At 62.1% G+C, this 14,165-nt stretch overlaps 1 protein-coding gene across 6 annotated transcripts; it reads right to left on the reverse strand.

Annotated features, from left to right (window-relative positions):
* Positions 1-1,790: 1,790 nt before the first annotated feature.
* LOC103816471 (protein Shroom4) lies at positions 1,791-13,889 on the reverse strand. 6 transcript variants are annotated; one of them, XM_018914147.3, is made up of 10 exons: positions 13,691-13,889; positions 10,238-10,389; positions 8,952-9,083; positions 6,487-8,428; positions 6,227-6,288; positions 5,229-5,828; positions 4,606-5,028; positions 4,336-4,522; positions 3,495-3,767; positions 1,791-3,413 (listed from the first exon to the last, which is right to left on the reverse strand). In XM_018914147.3, exons 1-10 carry the CDS (start codon positions 13,814-13,816, stop codon positions 3,144-3,146), a joined length of 4,167 nt encoding a protein of 1,388 aa, XP_018769692.3. In that variant the 5' UTR covers positions 13,817-13,889; the 3' UTR covers positions 1,791-3,143. The 6 variants fall into 6 exon arrangements, with proteins under 6 accessions (XP_018769692.3, XP_030084688.2, XP_030084689.2 ...); XM_030228828.2 differs by lacking the exon at positions 10,238-10,389 and having other exon boundaries at positions 13,691-13,866; XM_030228829.2 differs by lacking the exons at positions 10,238-10,389; positions 13,691-13,889 and adding an exon at positions 9,713-9,950.
* Positions 13,890-14,165: the final 276 nt, after the last annotated feature.

A 14,165-nucleotide genomic window follows, 5' to 3' on the forward strand; every position in this document is an offset into this window, starting at 1 on the left:
CATCTCTCACCCACTGCTGCTCTGGGCTCTCCATGCTGGCAGAGCTCCATATCCCTTCCTTCCTGCTGGGCCATTCTGCCCCAGCACAGGGACAGGAAGGGCTCTCTTGTCCCTTCCCAATGCATGGCTTTCCATTTTGGGCTGTAATGGACTGTGGGAGTGAGGGGGGCCTACTATGCACATACTACCATGGTGTTTGGACTTTTATGCTCCAGGATTCCCCATCTCCCACATGTGGCAGGGGTCTCTCATTAAAGCATCACTACCCGCCATGTCCTCCTCCTTCCCCAGTTCAAGTGTATGGGATATTGTGGGACAGATCTGGGATCTGTAAAAGAGAGAGATCGTCACAATGGGGAGACAGACACCAGGGCCAGGGGCTACCCCACCTTTGTGGGTTCTGTTTGCAACTCTGAAGTCTCAGAAATGGATCCCCAGGACACCCCATGTCATGGCCACATCCAGCACTGAGGGTCCCTGCAACCCGGCCATGCTGCCATGCTGTGGGCTGACGGTCCTACATGGCAGCAGCTGGAGCTGCATGGAGGGGCAATGGAGTTTTGAATGGGTCATGGGGCACAGTTTCCCTGTGCCTGCAGTTGTCCATATGCAAGGGCTTGCATAAGTAGCTCTATGAACTCACATGTGCATGCATTCACACATGCATGCACATGAATACACATGTGCATGCATTCACACATGCACATCAGATATAGGACAAGTTCCCCCGTGTGTGCGTTCACCTGCACGTGCAGTCAGTCACCACTAGCACTTGTGTGAAGCAGCATGGAGCTGTGCCCTGTACACATACGCTCAGACATGTGGCATGTGTTCAACTACGTGAACATGCGTGCTCAGACGTGTGTGCATGCATTCACCTATGTAAGAGTTCAGCTGTGTGTGCTCACATGTATGTGCACACATCCACCTGTGTGTACATGTTCACTTGTGTGCGCTGACGTGCATGTGCCTGTATCCCCTGCACAGCCATATACTCGCACTCCACATGTTTCAGGCCACTCGCCGACACGCTCCTACGCGAGTGCACGTGTGTACCGCACTGTGCGGGTTGTACCCCACTGTGCGGGTGTGCACCCACTCGCCTACACTCATACTGGCCCCGTGCACTTGTGCTCACCCTGGAGCACGCCCGGGTCCCGTCACAACACCTGCGCACGCGCGCCCCTGTTCCGCCTCGCCCCGCGCCTTCCTCCCCGCGCGCGTGTTCGCGCGCACCTGCTCTCCCACACCCACCTGCACGCGCGTGCCCCGTCCGAGCACTGGCGCCGCCCAGCGGCCGCCGTCGCCCCTGCGCTGCCGCAGGGTGCCCGGCGCTCCCTGCGAGCGGAGCAGTCCCCGGGGAAGGCACTGGGCACCACCCTGCCGTGCCGCGCTGAATCGGGGCACCCCGGAACAGACTCAGCAGCAGCAGCACGGCGACATCTCCCTGGGCACGGCCACCCCTTCCCTAGGGCTGCCCCAAAAGCTCTGGCAGCTACGCCCTGAGAGATTGCCAGGGAAAACCCTGTATCCACTACCCAAGTGCTGTGACTCCTACACGCATCCTGGCGGAAGGGTCCAGGCACTGATCTGTGCCCCAACCCAGCCTAGGAGCACTGGGAGAAGAAGACACCCTGCCCACAGCTGCACTTCAGGTGCCCCCTGTGCCATGGGGGCATTCAGCTCCCAAGAGCTTGCTAAGCCTTGATTCATCCCAGCTGGAGCAATTACCCCCTCCCTGCTTCGGTGCCACTTGTTGGGGCACAGGGACAAACCATGCAAGAGACCACTGGAACAGAAGTGCAGCTCCTGCTGCTGCTTTACTGTTACTGTTTACTGAGATACAATGGCATGCAGCAACATGCAGGCGCTGGCAGCTCGTCCAGCACAGGGCCCTGTGCAGAGCTGCTGAACCCCACCATGAGAGCAGCATGGCCCCTAGGGGGTGCAGTCTTTGGTCCTAGCAATGATCCTGGGGTGGCTGAGATGGAGGGAATGTTGAGGACCCCACTCCTGCCAGGCACAATCCCACAGTACAGCCAGGCAGGTGTGAAGTGTAGTGTTTAACAGGCTAAAGGGTAGCCCAGAACAGGGGTAGCAACACAGCAGGGCTGCTGTTGGAACTCACAGGCAGGCATGGATGCTGCCTGAACCCCGGGCTGGGTTGTCCAGCTATGGGGCCACACCAAAGCGCTGCAGCCCACATGCCTCCCCAAAACGTTTGCCCCCCTGCCCCAAACTCCTGCTGGTTGCATTAAACCCCTGTGCAAAATCAGTATGGAGGCGCCTGCTCATGCCATGGAGACAGGTGGACAGTGGCGGGGGTGACATCTAAGGGCTATTTGTGGCTTTTGCAGCAGAAGGGAGGGGACAGGTACCCTGTTCTGTCCTTAATGTGGTTTTTCCTCTATTAATCGCTCCTGGTGTTCAGCTAGAAGCTTCAGGAGAGGGCTGGTTGAGGCTGGGTTGTCTCCATGCCCACAGCATTGGTGACAGAGAGTAGCGCAGGCCTCAATGTATTTGTCCCAGCATCCATGCCCTGGCAGGGTACCATCCCAAGACACAGGTACACAACACCTACTGGCACTCACCTCGGCCCCCTGTGGTCCCTCAGCCAGCAGGGAGTGGGTTAAGAACCTGCTGGCTAAGCCATTGTTTCTGACACAATGAGGAGGAAGAGGATGCTGGGCCTGAAATTCCTTCAGCTCCCCCGGACAGATGGACAGAGTTGGGCAAACAGACAGGATGGAGGGTGAGCACAGTTTAACCCTTTCAGATGCTGCATGAATAGTAGCTGGGGGATGTTTAAGGCATGTGGTGCAGCACCAGATACAAGACAGGCACTGGTGTCCAGAACAAGCTGGAGGGACCTCATGGGCACAGAAAGACCCATGAGAGTGGTGGTAGCATCCATCCATCTGGTCTTGCTGGGCCACAGGCTGCTGAGCGGCCAGAGCCCATGACAGCTCTGTGGCACAACAAGCCCTGTCAGCACCCCTGGCAACCCCCTCCCTTGCTTGGTAAATCATAAAAATAAATAAAAGGAAGGGGTTGGACAGATGAACAGACACAGGGAGCATCCACAAGGGGCTGGATCCTCTTCGGCAGCAATCTGGGATCACAGCCAGGATCCCAGAGGGATCCTAGCAGTCCTTGGAGGCCTGGCCAAGGCTCTCACGCAGGCACCTGAGCTGTTCCTGGCCCAGCTTAATCTTCTCTTCCAGCTCCCTCTGCTCAGCAATGAGGGCCGACTTCATCTTGACGAAGTGCTGGTAGTCCTGGAGGTGCTCAGCGGGCAGGTACCGTGCCACCATGGCACCCACTGCCTCCTCACGCCGCCCCACGTGCTCCTTCAGCTCTTTGGCATCCTCCAGCTGTGCCACCAGCAGCCGCTGCTTCTCCCGCAGAGCCAGCTGTAGGAAAGACAGCTGGCGTTGGCAGGGCATTCCGCTACCCAAAATCTCATGGGTGAGGGTCCCCTCCCCCATGCCCACCTTGTCCTCAGCAGGGGCATGCGGCCCGAGGCTTCCCAAGGCAGTTTCCACCCGGGCCAGGCGACCCGACAGGGAAAGCAGTAGGTTGACCACCTTGTCCAGGTCACCCACGAAGAGGCGGTACTTGTCGAACTCTCCTGGGGTGCAGAGGGCTTGCAGGCGAGCAGCCACATCTTCACCCAGTGCCCCATTGGCATTAATGTCCTCCTGCAGCCCCCGTTGTGCCTCCTGCAGGACCACCAGCTTGCGGCTCAGACTCTCGATCAGCTGCAGCTGCCAGAGCAAAGGGGTCAGGGGGAACTGGGGCCACTCCCCATGGGATCAGGGGACTGGCACAGAGGTGGAGGGGCGCTGTGCTGGGGCCGACAGTACACAAGAACCTTGTGGTACCCCAGGTTCCCATGAGCTACTGGCAATTCCCAGTCCCCACAAGAATCTGTCAATGTCTCAGAGACCATGTGCACCTAATGGATGCCCCTGGTCCCTGTGGGTATCTGGGAACATCCCAGCCCTTGCAGACATCAAGCATCTGGAGATGCTGCTGGTCCCCACGAGCATCTGGTGAGACTCCCAGGTCCTGCAAGCACCTGACAATGCCCCTGGTCCTTGCAGACATCTGGCAATGCCCTGGCCCCGTGTGAGTATATGGTAATGTTCCTGGTACCCACAAGTGTCCAGCAATTACCCCCATGCCCATGAATGCCTGGTGATGTCCCCAGCTCCCAGGAGCAACCAGTGGTGCCTCAGTCCCCATGAGCATCCAGAAATGCACCCAGTCTCCATGAGCACCTGGCCAGGGCAGTGGGGAACCACAAAGGAATTGTCCCCAGCAGTCTTGTACCTTCTTTTTCACCAGCTCATGGTCCACCTCCTCCTCCTCATCCTCCGAGCTCCCCTCCACTACCTCTGGCAGCGCCTTTACCTTGTTGAGTGGCTCAGTTTTGCCCACTGCAACACCATAGTGCACTGGGAAAGAACTGGAGCTGGCAGCACTCCTGGGAGGCAGCGAGATGGGCTCAAAATCTTGCCTGGGGAGACAGAGATGCAGCAATAAGCATTGGGGGGTGTCAGCCTGCCCTTAGTATGGGACCCGGTGCTGTGACAGCCCTACCTGTCCTGTGCCAGGGCCTCCAGATGCCAGTCCTGCTGGAGACGCTTCCGCCAGGCCTGTCGCTCCCCTGCCACCAGCAGCTCACCCATCACCTCAGTGGCGGTGCCAGAGGAAGCCAAGGGGGCCAGGACACTAGCCAGGGAATGGTCCCTGACAGCCACATCCCACAGCCGTTCCTCGGAGACCATGCAGCGGGGCTGGGGCCAGCTGCCCTGGCAGCTCACCTCCTCCACTGCCCCAGAACTGGGCTTAAGTGCCTCCGGCAGGGCAGGGCCTGAGCCACAATGCAGGGACAGGGAGCACTCACCCACCCCACGGGGACAGGCATGGCCCTGCTCCTGGTTCTGGATGAGCCTTTGAGGCTGCTCCTCCATCTCCCCAGACCGCTTCATCTTTGTCCGCTTCTCCCCGGCTCCTGACACCCTGTCAACACCCACCCAGGGCATGTCAGCTCCCCTGCCCACCCATGGGGGCAGAGACACTCAGGGCTATGGCCATGCCAGGGAAAGAGGTCAGGGACAGGGACACTCCACAACACAAAACCCCCCCACAGGGAGCTCTAAGGATTAGGGTGCTCTGATACAGGGTAGAAGGGCCCAACCCCATGCCATGGCACCACTTGCCTGAAAATTTCAGCAGTGGCAGCATCAGGCCCAGGAGTCCTGCGGAGTGATCTGGGGGCCTCAGGTCGGGGCCAGGCATCTGATGGAGCAGGGGGGCAAGCAGTGTGCCCCCAGGACTGGCCTTTCTGCTGCCCGGTGAGGCTCTGTGACCGCTCCCTCACTGCCTCAGCAGTGCTGCGGATTGGCATTGGGGCAGCAGAGAAGGCAGAGCCATGCCCAGCACCATCTGATGGGTGCTGGGATGCCCGACGCTGTCTGTACTTCTCCCAGTTGGGCGGAGGTGGGCGGGGAGGTGGGGGGCCCTTCTTTTTGGGGATGCTGGGAGGGTCCTGCTTGGCATGGAAAAGGTCCTTCTGGTCACAGCCCCAGGGGCTGGAAGGTTCCAGGTTTAGATGGCTCTCAGAGAAGGCTCTGCCCCTTAGTGGGCGGTGCAGCGGATCCAGGGGGCTCCCAGGGGTGTGGGCCAGGCGGTCACTGTCCCACAAGAGGTCATGCGTGGATGTGGCCCGGTAGCAGGACGGCCACTCTGGCTCGGTGCTCTCAAGGCAGGTGTGGAATGGGCCAAGCCTTGGGAAACCAGGTGGGTAGCTGGAGAGCTCACTAGGAAGAGAAGGAGGCACCCATCCTTCCATACACAGTCACCCATCTGGCGGTTCAGGCCCATTTCATGCCCTGCCTCATTTACCCCAGCTAGTCATCCAGTCACACTGATGGGAGAAGCCCAGGCTTATCCACTGGGCACAGTTCCCCAGAAATGGCCCCAGACCCCTGGGGAAGGGTAAGGAGGGACCACCTTTGCTGTGGACACCTCCTCACACACCCTTGCCCTGTGTGCCTCCTCCTGCCTCAAAGGGCACCACCCCAAGGATGGCCAAGGAAGTATGGGAGGCACTTTCTACATCCCCAGTCAAAATAATGGCAGTCCCCATACCCCCCGTCAGAGGTCCCCACTGAGTGGCACACACATCCCAGCACTGTGGCATTTGGCATGGGCTCACCTGATGGACTGGCTGACTTTCCTGGTGATTGCAGGTGGTTCCCACTCATCCTGAGGAAATTCCTGTGTGAGGGGGAAGGCAGTGTGAAATCCATCCCCCAGCACCTCTGTCCCATCCCCATTCAGATGCCGAAGACTTGCAGGCAGTCTGCAGGGCAAATGCAGGAACAGTACCCCACACCCCAACCCAGGGTCATGGTCCAGGGGTGCAAGGGAGTGTCAGTGGTGCTCCCCAGCACAGTCCCACAGGGCATTACTCACTGGGACGAAAGCTCTCCGGGGGGGCCAGGCATCACTCTCCTCTCGCCCAGGACGGGTAGCTGGGTAGCAGCAGTCAGGGCAGCGCACCCAGGACACAGGGTGACAGCGGCATGTGGGGCCACGGGGCAGTGGTGGTGGGCCCAGGTCCCCTCCACAGTAGCGGCAGGGCTCAGGGCGCAGGGGAACCCCATAGGGATAGGAGAAGCCCCGCAGGTAATCCAGCTCCCCTGGCCTCCCCAGTGGCTTGTAACAGTGGGGCTGCTCCCGGCAGCACTCAGCATAGGGGACAGCAGAGCCAGGGCGGCTGGGTGAGGGAGGGCTGTAGGGCTGGTCCACAGAGAGGCGGCGGACATCCCGGTGCTCAGAGCCAGGGGGCTGGAAGGTGCTGGAATCACCTGCTGGCGGCTTGCTGTGCCGGGGTGATGCCAGTCGGATGCTCTCCTCAAAGAACCGGCGGCGGTCGGCGAAGGGCAGCAGGACCGCTTCATCGCTGCACCGTGGTGGGGAGCTGCAGGCCACCGGGCCCTGGCTGTAGCCCTCCAATTCACTGTGGCTGGGTGAGTGTTGTGGCTGCAGTTTGTTTTCTGGGGACCAGCGCCAGCGGCCCCTGGCAGTTGGCAATACCCGCTCAGGGGACAGGGGCCCTTTAGGGGCTGGGTCAGGGGTGGGGATGCCCTGGTCTGCAGAGTGGCCAGAGTTCCTGCTCTCCTTACTCGGTGTGGGGCTGAGACACTCAGGCGGGGCAGGGTGTCGCTCTGCAAGTACACTGCCCTCTGGGGGCTCCTCAGTTTCCTCCACTGGCTCCTCACCAGGTGGAGGTGCACCAGGACCCCGGCTCTTCTGCAGCTGGGCCTTGCGCCGCTGGATCTCATTGCGCAGGCTGGTGGCAAAGCGGTCACTGCGGCGGCGCATCTGAGCAGAGCGGTGGGGAGGACCCCCAGCCCGCCGGGCCCCTCCCCGGCTCTCCCCCTCCACTGGCCCCTCAGTGCTGAGTACTGGGCTAGCCCCCTGGCCGTCTGGCCCGCAGGCTTGCTGCAGCTCAGGGCAGCAGTGGCAGGGCGGTGGACGGCCGCAAGGCTCTGGGCAGTGCAGGGGATCCTGGGCAGCCCCTGTGGTTCCCCCTTGGCTGCTCTCAGGATGCAGCGGGGACAAGGTCCAGTGTTGCCCACTGGGGGCTGGTGAGGCTCGCCCGCTGTTGGTGCCCAGCTGAAGGGAGCGGAACTGGGAGGCCAGCAGCTGCTCGGGAGCACTGTGACGGTGCGACATGTGGCCCTTGAGAGGGGACAGCAATGGGTTGTCACCTGCTGTCATGGCATCAGGCACTTGGTGCATGCTGTCATCCAGGTATGGCTGGTTGTCAGACTCCATGCTCTCCCCCAGGAGTGGCTCAGCTGGGCAATGGTCCGGGTGGGAGCTCAGCATGTAATACTGGTCAGCAGAGAGACAGTCCTTCATGGGGTATGGTGCCAGTTTCCTCCTGCCCACTACTTCTGCCTCCCCATCTCGCTGGCAGAGGAAGGTGTCAGAGATCCACCGGCCTTTGGCATGCAGCATGTCCACTGACACTGAGGCCTGGCACCTGCCCCCTCTGCCAGCTGGGGCTGCTCGCAGGCTGTCCCTCCTGACAGGGGGCTGGGGGGGCACTGGTGCCCGCCAGGACTCAGGGTGCCAGCTGGCAGATGGCTCAGCCCCTGTGGTCAGGTAGCGCCTGTCAGGGGCTTTGCAGGGGCCTTGGAGGCTGGAATCAATGGACACGGCCTCTTCAGGACGGAGAGAGAGGGCGCAGTCAGAGGCGATGGAGCTGGCAGAGAAGGAGCTGTAGGCTGAGTCCCGCTTGCTGTGGTACATGCCCTGGTCAACAGGTGAGGGGTCTCCTTCACAGCAGGCCTGGCTGGGATGGTCCAGGCTCTCCATGCTCCCGATGGAGCTGCTCCGGTCAGTGCTGCAGTGCCAGGACAGTGGGTTCCACTGCAGGGACAGCTTGCTGCTGCCTAGCCCCACGTCAGTGTTACAGGCACCTGCTGCCCCTCATCCAGCTCCACAGAGATCCCCAAGGAGCCCATCCACCCACATACACCATCCCTGGGACAACAGAGCACAGGGCAGCAGTACCCCAACCTGCCCTTCACCCCCAGGTTGGGGTCACCACCAAGGTTGCCTGGCACTGGCAAGGGGAACAGGCACAGGGAACACAGGGTGTGTGTGACTCCAGCCACTCGAGACCTCCCAGCTCTGGCAGCTGGGGCAGTGGGACTAAGCAACTCCTGGCTGTCTCCAGCAGAGCCACCGCCCCTTCCTGCCGGGAGCCAGGAGTAAACAGCCAGGGGAAAGGGTAGTGCAGGATGAGGAAGGATGCCCAAAACTCGCATGGGAGTCCCTATGCCACCCCCAATGCCACAACCCAAGAGGGTGTCCCGTTTGCCCTCTCCCCTTGCACAGTCTCATAATTGCCTCCAGGGTCTCACCTGACATCACACCCCGAAGGCCAGGAGAGGCTGAAGGCATCAGCCGGGCAGTGCATGGTGGGGACGTCTGGGCGGCTTTCGGCAAGTTTGGCCACGTGCCAGGAATGGGGCCGGAAGACGGGCACGCTCCTCCTGCCAAGAGCAACAGCGGGAAAGGACAAGAATGGGGAGGAAGCCAGGCCAAGGAACCGGGGCTGAAGTCACTTCCTACGGGGTTTCCTGTCCCCCCCAAGGCCAGCGCCCGCCCAAAGGGGATGGCAGCAAGGAGGGTCCAGTCCTGCAAGCACCCGGCACTGGGCAAGGGGATCTCACAGTTCACCCAGCTGTCCAGGGCTCCCCAGACTACAGCATTCCTGTTGCCGCATTAACAGGAGACCGAGGACATGGCCCCTGCATAGCCCATAGGCAATGACCTGAGCAGGGCAAGTGTCTCTGCTGGGACTGGATTAGCTTCACCAAGGGACACTGGGGCCCTGTCTCCACCACAAGCCTGACCTTCCCCCTTGTTCTTTTGTCCCTCAGTATGTGCAGCAAGCACCAGCCATGTCATGTCTCTGGGAAGGGTCCTGTGCTGGTCTCTGTCCCACCCCTCACAGCATCTACAGGAGTCTCCAGCCCACCCAGGAAATGCCACTGCACAGACGTGGTCAGAAGCCACCTCCTGCACCTCCCAACTGCCAAGTGCTGCCACATCTACTGACTGGATAAGAGTGGCAAGCTGTGAGGTCAGCACAGGGACTTCCCAGAACCCCCAAACTCACCATGGATGATGCTGAGCCCCAGCACAGTCCCGTGGGACCCCTGCCCCTTGGGCAGTGCCCTTGCGCCGTCCCTGCCCCTGAGTGCTGCTGGTGCTGGAGTCAGTCAGGATGCAGCCAAGGAATGGATGCAGTTGGAGGGGCTGGGGGGGGAAGGGACTGCAAGGCCCAGCCCTGCCTCTCCTTCCTTTCCCAGGCAAGCAGGCAGGCAGGAGGCAGGCAGGCAGGAAGGGAGAGGAGCGGCCACGCTTGAGGATACCGCCCAGCAAGGGGGTGGTGAGCCTGATGCACTGCCCTGGCTCTGATGGATGTGGAACCCCCACTTAGTGGGAGTGCTGACGGCAGCAAGGGGCTGCTCCCCACCCTGTCCCAGCAAGAGGCACCTCCAAGCTGGAGACATGGGCACCTCCAGGTTCCTGCCAGTCCCCCAGGCAGGTAAAAACCCCACTGGCCCTCCCTGTGTCCCTTCCACAGCACTGCCAAAAACCCCACTGGCCCTCCCTGTGTCCCTTCCACAGCACTGCCAACCTGCGAACAACCATCTTCAGAGTGCGGTAGGAGCCCTTGATGAGGATGAGGGCCTCCTGGCGGGATCCGTACAGTGGCGTCCCGCTGATGTTCACCAGCTCATCACCTGGCTGCAGCCGGCGGGACAGCGCAGCCTTGCCCCCATCCTCCACCTGGGTGACAGAGAGGGGCATCAAGGGGGGCAAAGCCCCCAGAATATCCCAGGGGATGTTCCATGGCTGCACGTGTCAGGGGAGAAAGAGGCTTTGGAGAGGGTGCCTGAGCCCCAAGCACCACAGAGGCATCTGTGGGGCCAGGCTCTCCCCCTTCTCTGGTCACATGAATTTCTGAGCAAGGGCATCAGGGAGGGGAGAGAAAGAAAAATGTCCCATCCCAGCAGATTCCCTTGCAGGCAGCACAAGGGCCCTTTGTCCAGCATGGATGCCTGCCCCCTGCTGCTGCTTCCAACCCCACATTGAGCCTGTCTGGGCACTTCTGGTGATTTTGATGCCCATCCCACCCTATGTGCATACAGGAGATGATAGTAGGGGAAGTACTGAGTCCTGGCACATGCCTACCCTCCCTGACACCCATGGCCAAAATGAACCTGGCACCCTGTATTACTGTGCTTAGAGGAAGTATAGCCATGGTGCTGCCAGCACATCAGATCCTGGCCCATGCCTTCTGCCCTAGCTAGTAGGTGCAGTCCTGACAGCCCTGGGACAAGCAGTGCCCAGCTGGGCTAGGCAGCGTCCATTGACAGCACTGATCTCTGCCCATCCTGCCACTGCAATGGCCAGGGATTGCCAAGTCCACACCACAGGGCTGGCAAGTGACTGGAGCTGCTTCTCCGTGGTGGCAGTAACACAGGGCATGCAGGTACATGGGGCAGGACAGGGGGTGCCCCATGCCCAGTGTGGATGTGGCAAGACCCTATAGCCACCCGCAGGGCAGCGCTAACCTGGCCCCATGCTGGGGCTCCTGCACTCACCCTGCCCATGGGCTCTTCACCCTGCACAGCTGCTCCCAGGGCTGGCCAGGGAATGAGCTCTGCTCACAGTGCCTGCAGGACCAGTCTGGGCAGCAGCCAGGCCCCAATGCTAGGGAGCACACATGGCTTCCTAGCAGGTCAGTCATTGTGCATGTGCTCCCGGGCACCACTTTCCAGCCATGCTGGGCAGGGCTCAGGGGGCATTCCACTATCCCTGGACAAAATGTCACCTTAGGAGGGAGAAAGGCAGGGGCAGCCAAGCCTCCTGCCGAGTGCACCACTGCCCCATGGCTTTGCCTGGCACAGCTGTGCCTATAACCAACAGCTCTCCCATTTTTCTAGGGCTCTTAGCACTGCGATGCCATACCCAGGCTGGGCACAGCCCAATGTGCCTGCCTGTGCAGGCAGGCTGCCCTCCTACCCAGAAGTCAACCATGAGGCTGCCTTCCTGGCAGGGGATCTTGACTGCCCGTGAGGGCTCCCACTCCTACCATGCAGTCAGTGGAGCAGCTGGGTTTACCCCATGTCATGCTGCTGCCCACCAACAGGCACCAGCAGACTGTGCAAGGCAGGGTGCACCTTCACCTCAGTCCTCTGTCCAGACATGTGCCCACCAGTCCTGCCTGCCACCGCCATGGTGATGAGTCAGAGGTGAAAGGTGTCCCCACTTGCTGCAGGACACCACCAGGTCTGCACCCATGTCTGGGCCATCACATGCACTGGGATGGACAGGTTCAGCCCTGGCACCACTCACGAGGAGCTAAATTTGGCACAAACAGCCCCTTGTTCTGCCTTTGCCACCAGTGAACTCAGCACTGGCAACCAAACGCCAGCACTGCCTGCTGCCCTGCCTGGCTGAGCCAACCCAGGACACTTCCCAAACACCATCCTTGGAGTTCACTCTGGGCCCTAATGGTGGGCACCAGATGGCTCATGGGAATGTCTGCCTGTCGCAGGAGAAACTTGTCTTAGGAATCACAACCAGAACAGTGCCAGAGCTGCGCTCACCCTGCGTCACACCAACTTCCCTCCTTGCCCCTGATGTGCTCAGGGAAGCCTGTGCCAGAGGGCGTTTGCAGCCCCATGGAAGGCTTAAGATCGCGTGTGAGCACCGCCGTGGGACTCTGCCACAGAAAGGGATCCTGCCTGGAGTGGGCTCAGAGGCCAAACTCTGTCACCGAGTGCGGGGACACCCTTCCTCTTTCCGGCCCGCGCCCCCCGCACACACCTCAGCCGGCCGCAGCGGCGGAGCGGTGACCCCGGGGGACCCTCCCCTGAATGCACAAAGCGCTGGAACAAGCCCCTTTTGTCTGCCGAGCACACGCGGTGGCGGCGTGTCCGTGGGAGCGCGGGGGCCGATACCGCGCGGCCCGCAAGCCAATCCCCTTCTCAAAATTGGTGAGGAATATCCCCTCCTCCGGCAACCGGTGGACGCACGGGGACCCATCACCCCGAAGGCCAGCAGCGAGTGGGGACGTGGGCAGTTACTACTTTGGCGCCCGGCTCCCCACCCGCCGGCGGTGCCACCTCAAGGCGCGGGGCTGGGACCGGAGAGACTTTTCCAGCTCCCCCAGCCAGACCGCGCTGGCCGCGTCCCACCGAGGGCGTGGAACGGCCCGGGGGCGCAGTCGGCCCGGCTCGAGGCACGCAGTAGCCCCGGGGCCGCCAGCCCGGCCAGCCGCACCCCGGCTCAGCAGGACGGCGACACCGGGCGGGCAGGCGGCCAAATCGTCCGGCGACAGGGCCCCGTCCGGGCTACCCGGAGGGGTGGCTATTAGAGTTCCCCTGGCCGCTACTCTGCTCCTTGTCTTCCCGCGGAGCGATAAGCTGGCGGCGGCCGCGGGAATCGGTGACCCTCCGTGTGGCGAGACGTCGGGGCCGCAGGGGTCACCCTTACCATTTGCTCCCGGCTGCGACCGGGCTCTTCCCGGCATCGCACCCCGGCGCCAACCCCGTGCCGGGCACAGTCCTGCCCCTGCGTTCCAGGGGTGCCGGGGCATGACGGGATGGACTATGGTTCCCCCACGGTGGCCCTAAACGTCCCCGCAGAGTCCGGTGCCCGAAACACCCGTGGGCGCGGCACCGATGGATGGGCACACAGGGGGCTGACCTCCCCCGGCTACAGCCCGCGGGACGGGACAACGAAAGACATGAGGGGGGAAATGTGGGGGCCGCCCCCGACGCCAGCCCAACGGATGTGCCAGAGGAATTTCTTCCTGCCGCCGGGCCCGGGCTGTCCCTCCGCCCCTCTCGCTCTCACTCTTCACCGCGACTCTAAGTGGAGGGCCGCGGAGATCGTAGGGGCGAGTGGCCGTCCCCGTCCTGCCACGCCAGGACACGAGACCCCGCGGCCGGGGCTCCCCGCACCCCCGACGCCGCTGCGCCCTGGGTGTCCTCCCATCTTCCCCGCCCCGCCACGGGCGGGAGGCCCCTCGCGGGGGGATGTCGCGGACCCCACGCGGGACTCTGCCGGCGATTCCTACCTTAGAGACGATGAGGGGCTCGCCGTGCTCCAGCCCGCCGCGCAGCGTGAAGCCCCAGGGCGCGCCCCCCTGCAGCTGCACATGCACGTACTGGGGGGCGCCCGGCCGGCCCTCGGCCCGCTCCATGGCGGCTACAGCTACAGCTCCATCCCGGCCCGGCCTCGAACTGTGGAGGAAATGACACCCCTGCCCGCCCGGGCTGAGCGGCGCGGGGAGAGTGCGGGGCGGGGCCGCTCCGCACCGGGACTGCTCCGCCGCCGCCAATGAGGCGCGGGGGGACGGCGGCGGACGGTTCGGCACAGCACAACACGGCACGGCTCAGCACAGCTCATGGCATGGCTCTGCACACAATGGCACAGCACAGCACCTTTCTACTCAGTACCTTGGCATGCCATCCTTTAGCCCAGGGACCTAAGGAAGCTGCTTAGCTCATCTACAGCCCAGCCGGTATACTTCAGTCCAGCTCAACCCAGCA

This window comes from Serinus canaria, chromosome 4A (genome assembly GCF_022539315.1).
Source record: "Serinus canaria isolate serCan28SL12 chromosome 4A, serCan2020, whole genome shotgun sequence".
Taxonomy (NCBI): Eukaryota; Metazoa; Chordata; class Aves; order Passeriformes; family Fringillidae; genus Serinus; species Serinus canaria.

What these genes read in the sequence shown, in the direction of transcription:
- LOC103816471 (XM_018914147.3), bottom strand. Translation starts at nt 13,816, where the DNA reads ATGGAGCGGGCCGAGGGCCGGCCGGGCGCCCCCCAGTACGTGCATGTG. An exon ending in GCCACTGCTGAAATTTTCAG is followed by an intron (nt 5,029 to 5,228) that starts GCAAGTGGTGCC and finishes GGGTGTTGACAG; the next exon opens with GGTGTCAGGAGCCGGGGAGA. An exon ending in GAGGCCCTGGCACAGGACAG is followed by an intron (nt 4,523 to 4,605) that starts GTAGGGCTGTCA and finishes CTGTCTCCCCAG; the next exon opens with GCAAGATTTTGAGCCCATCT.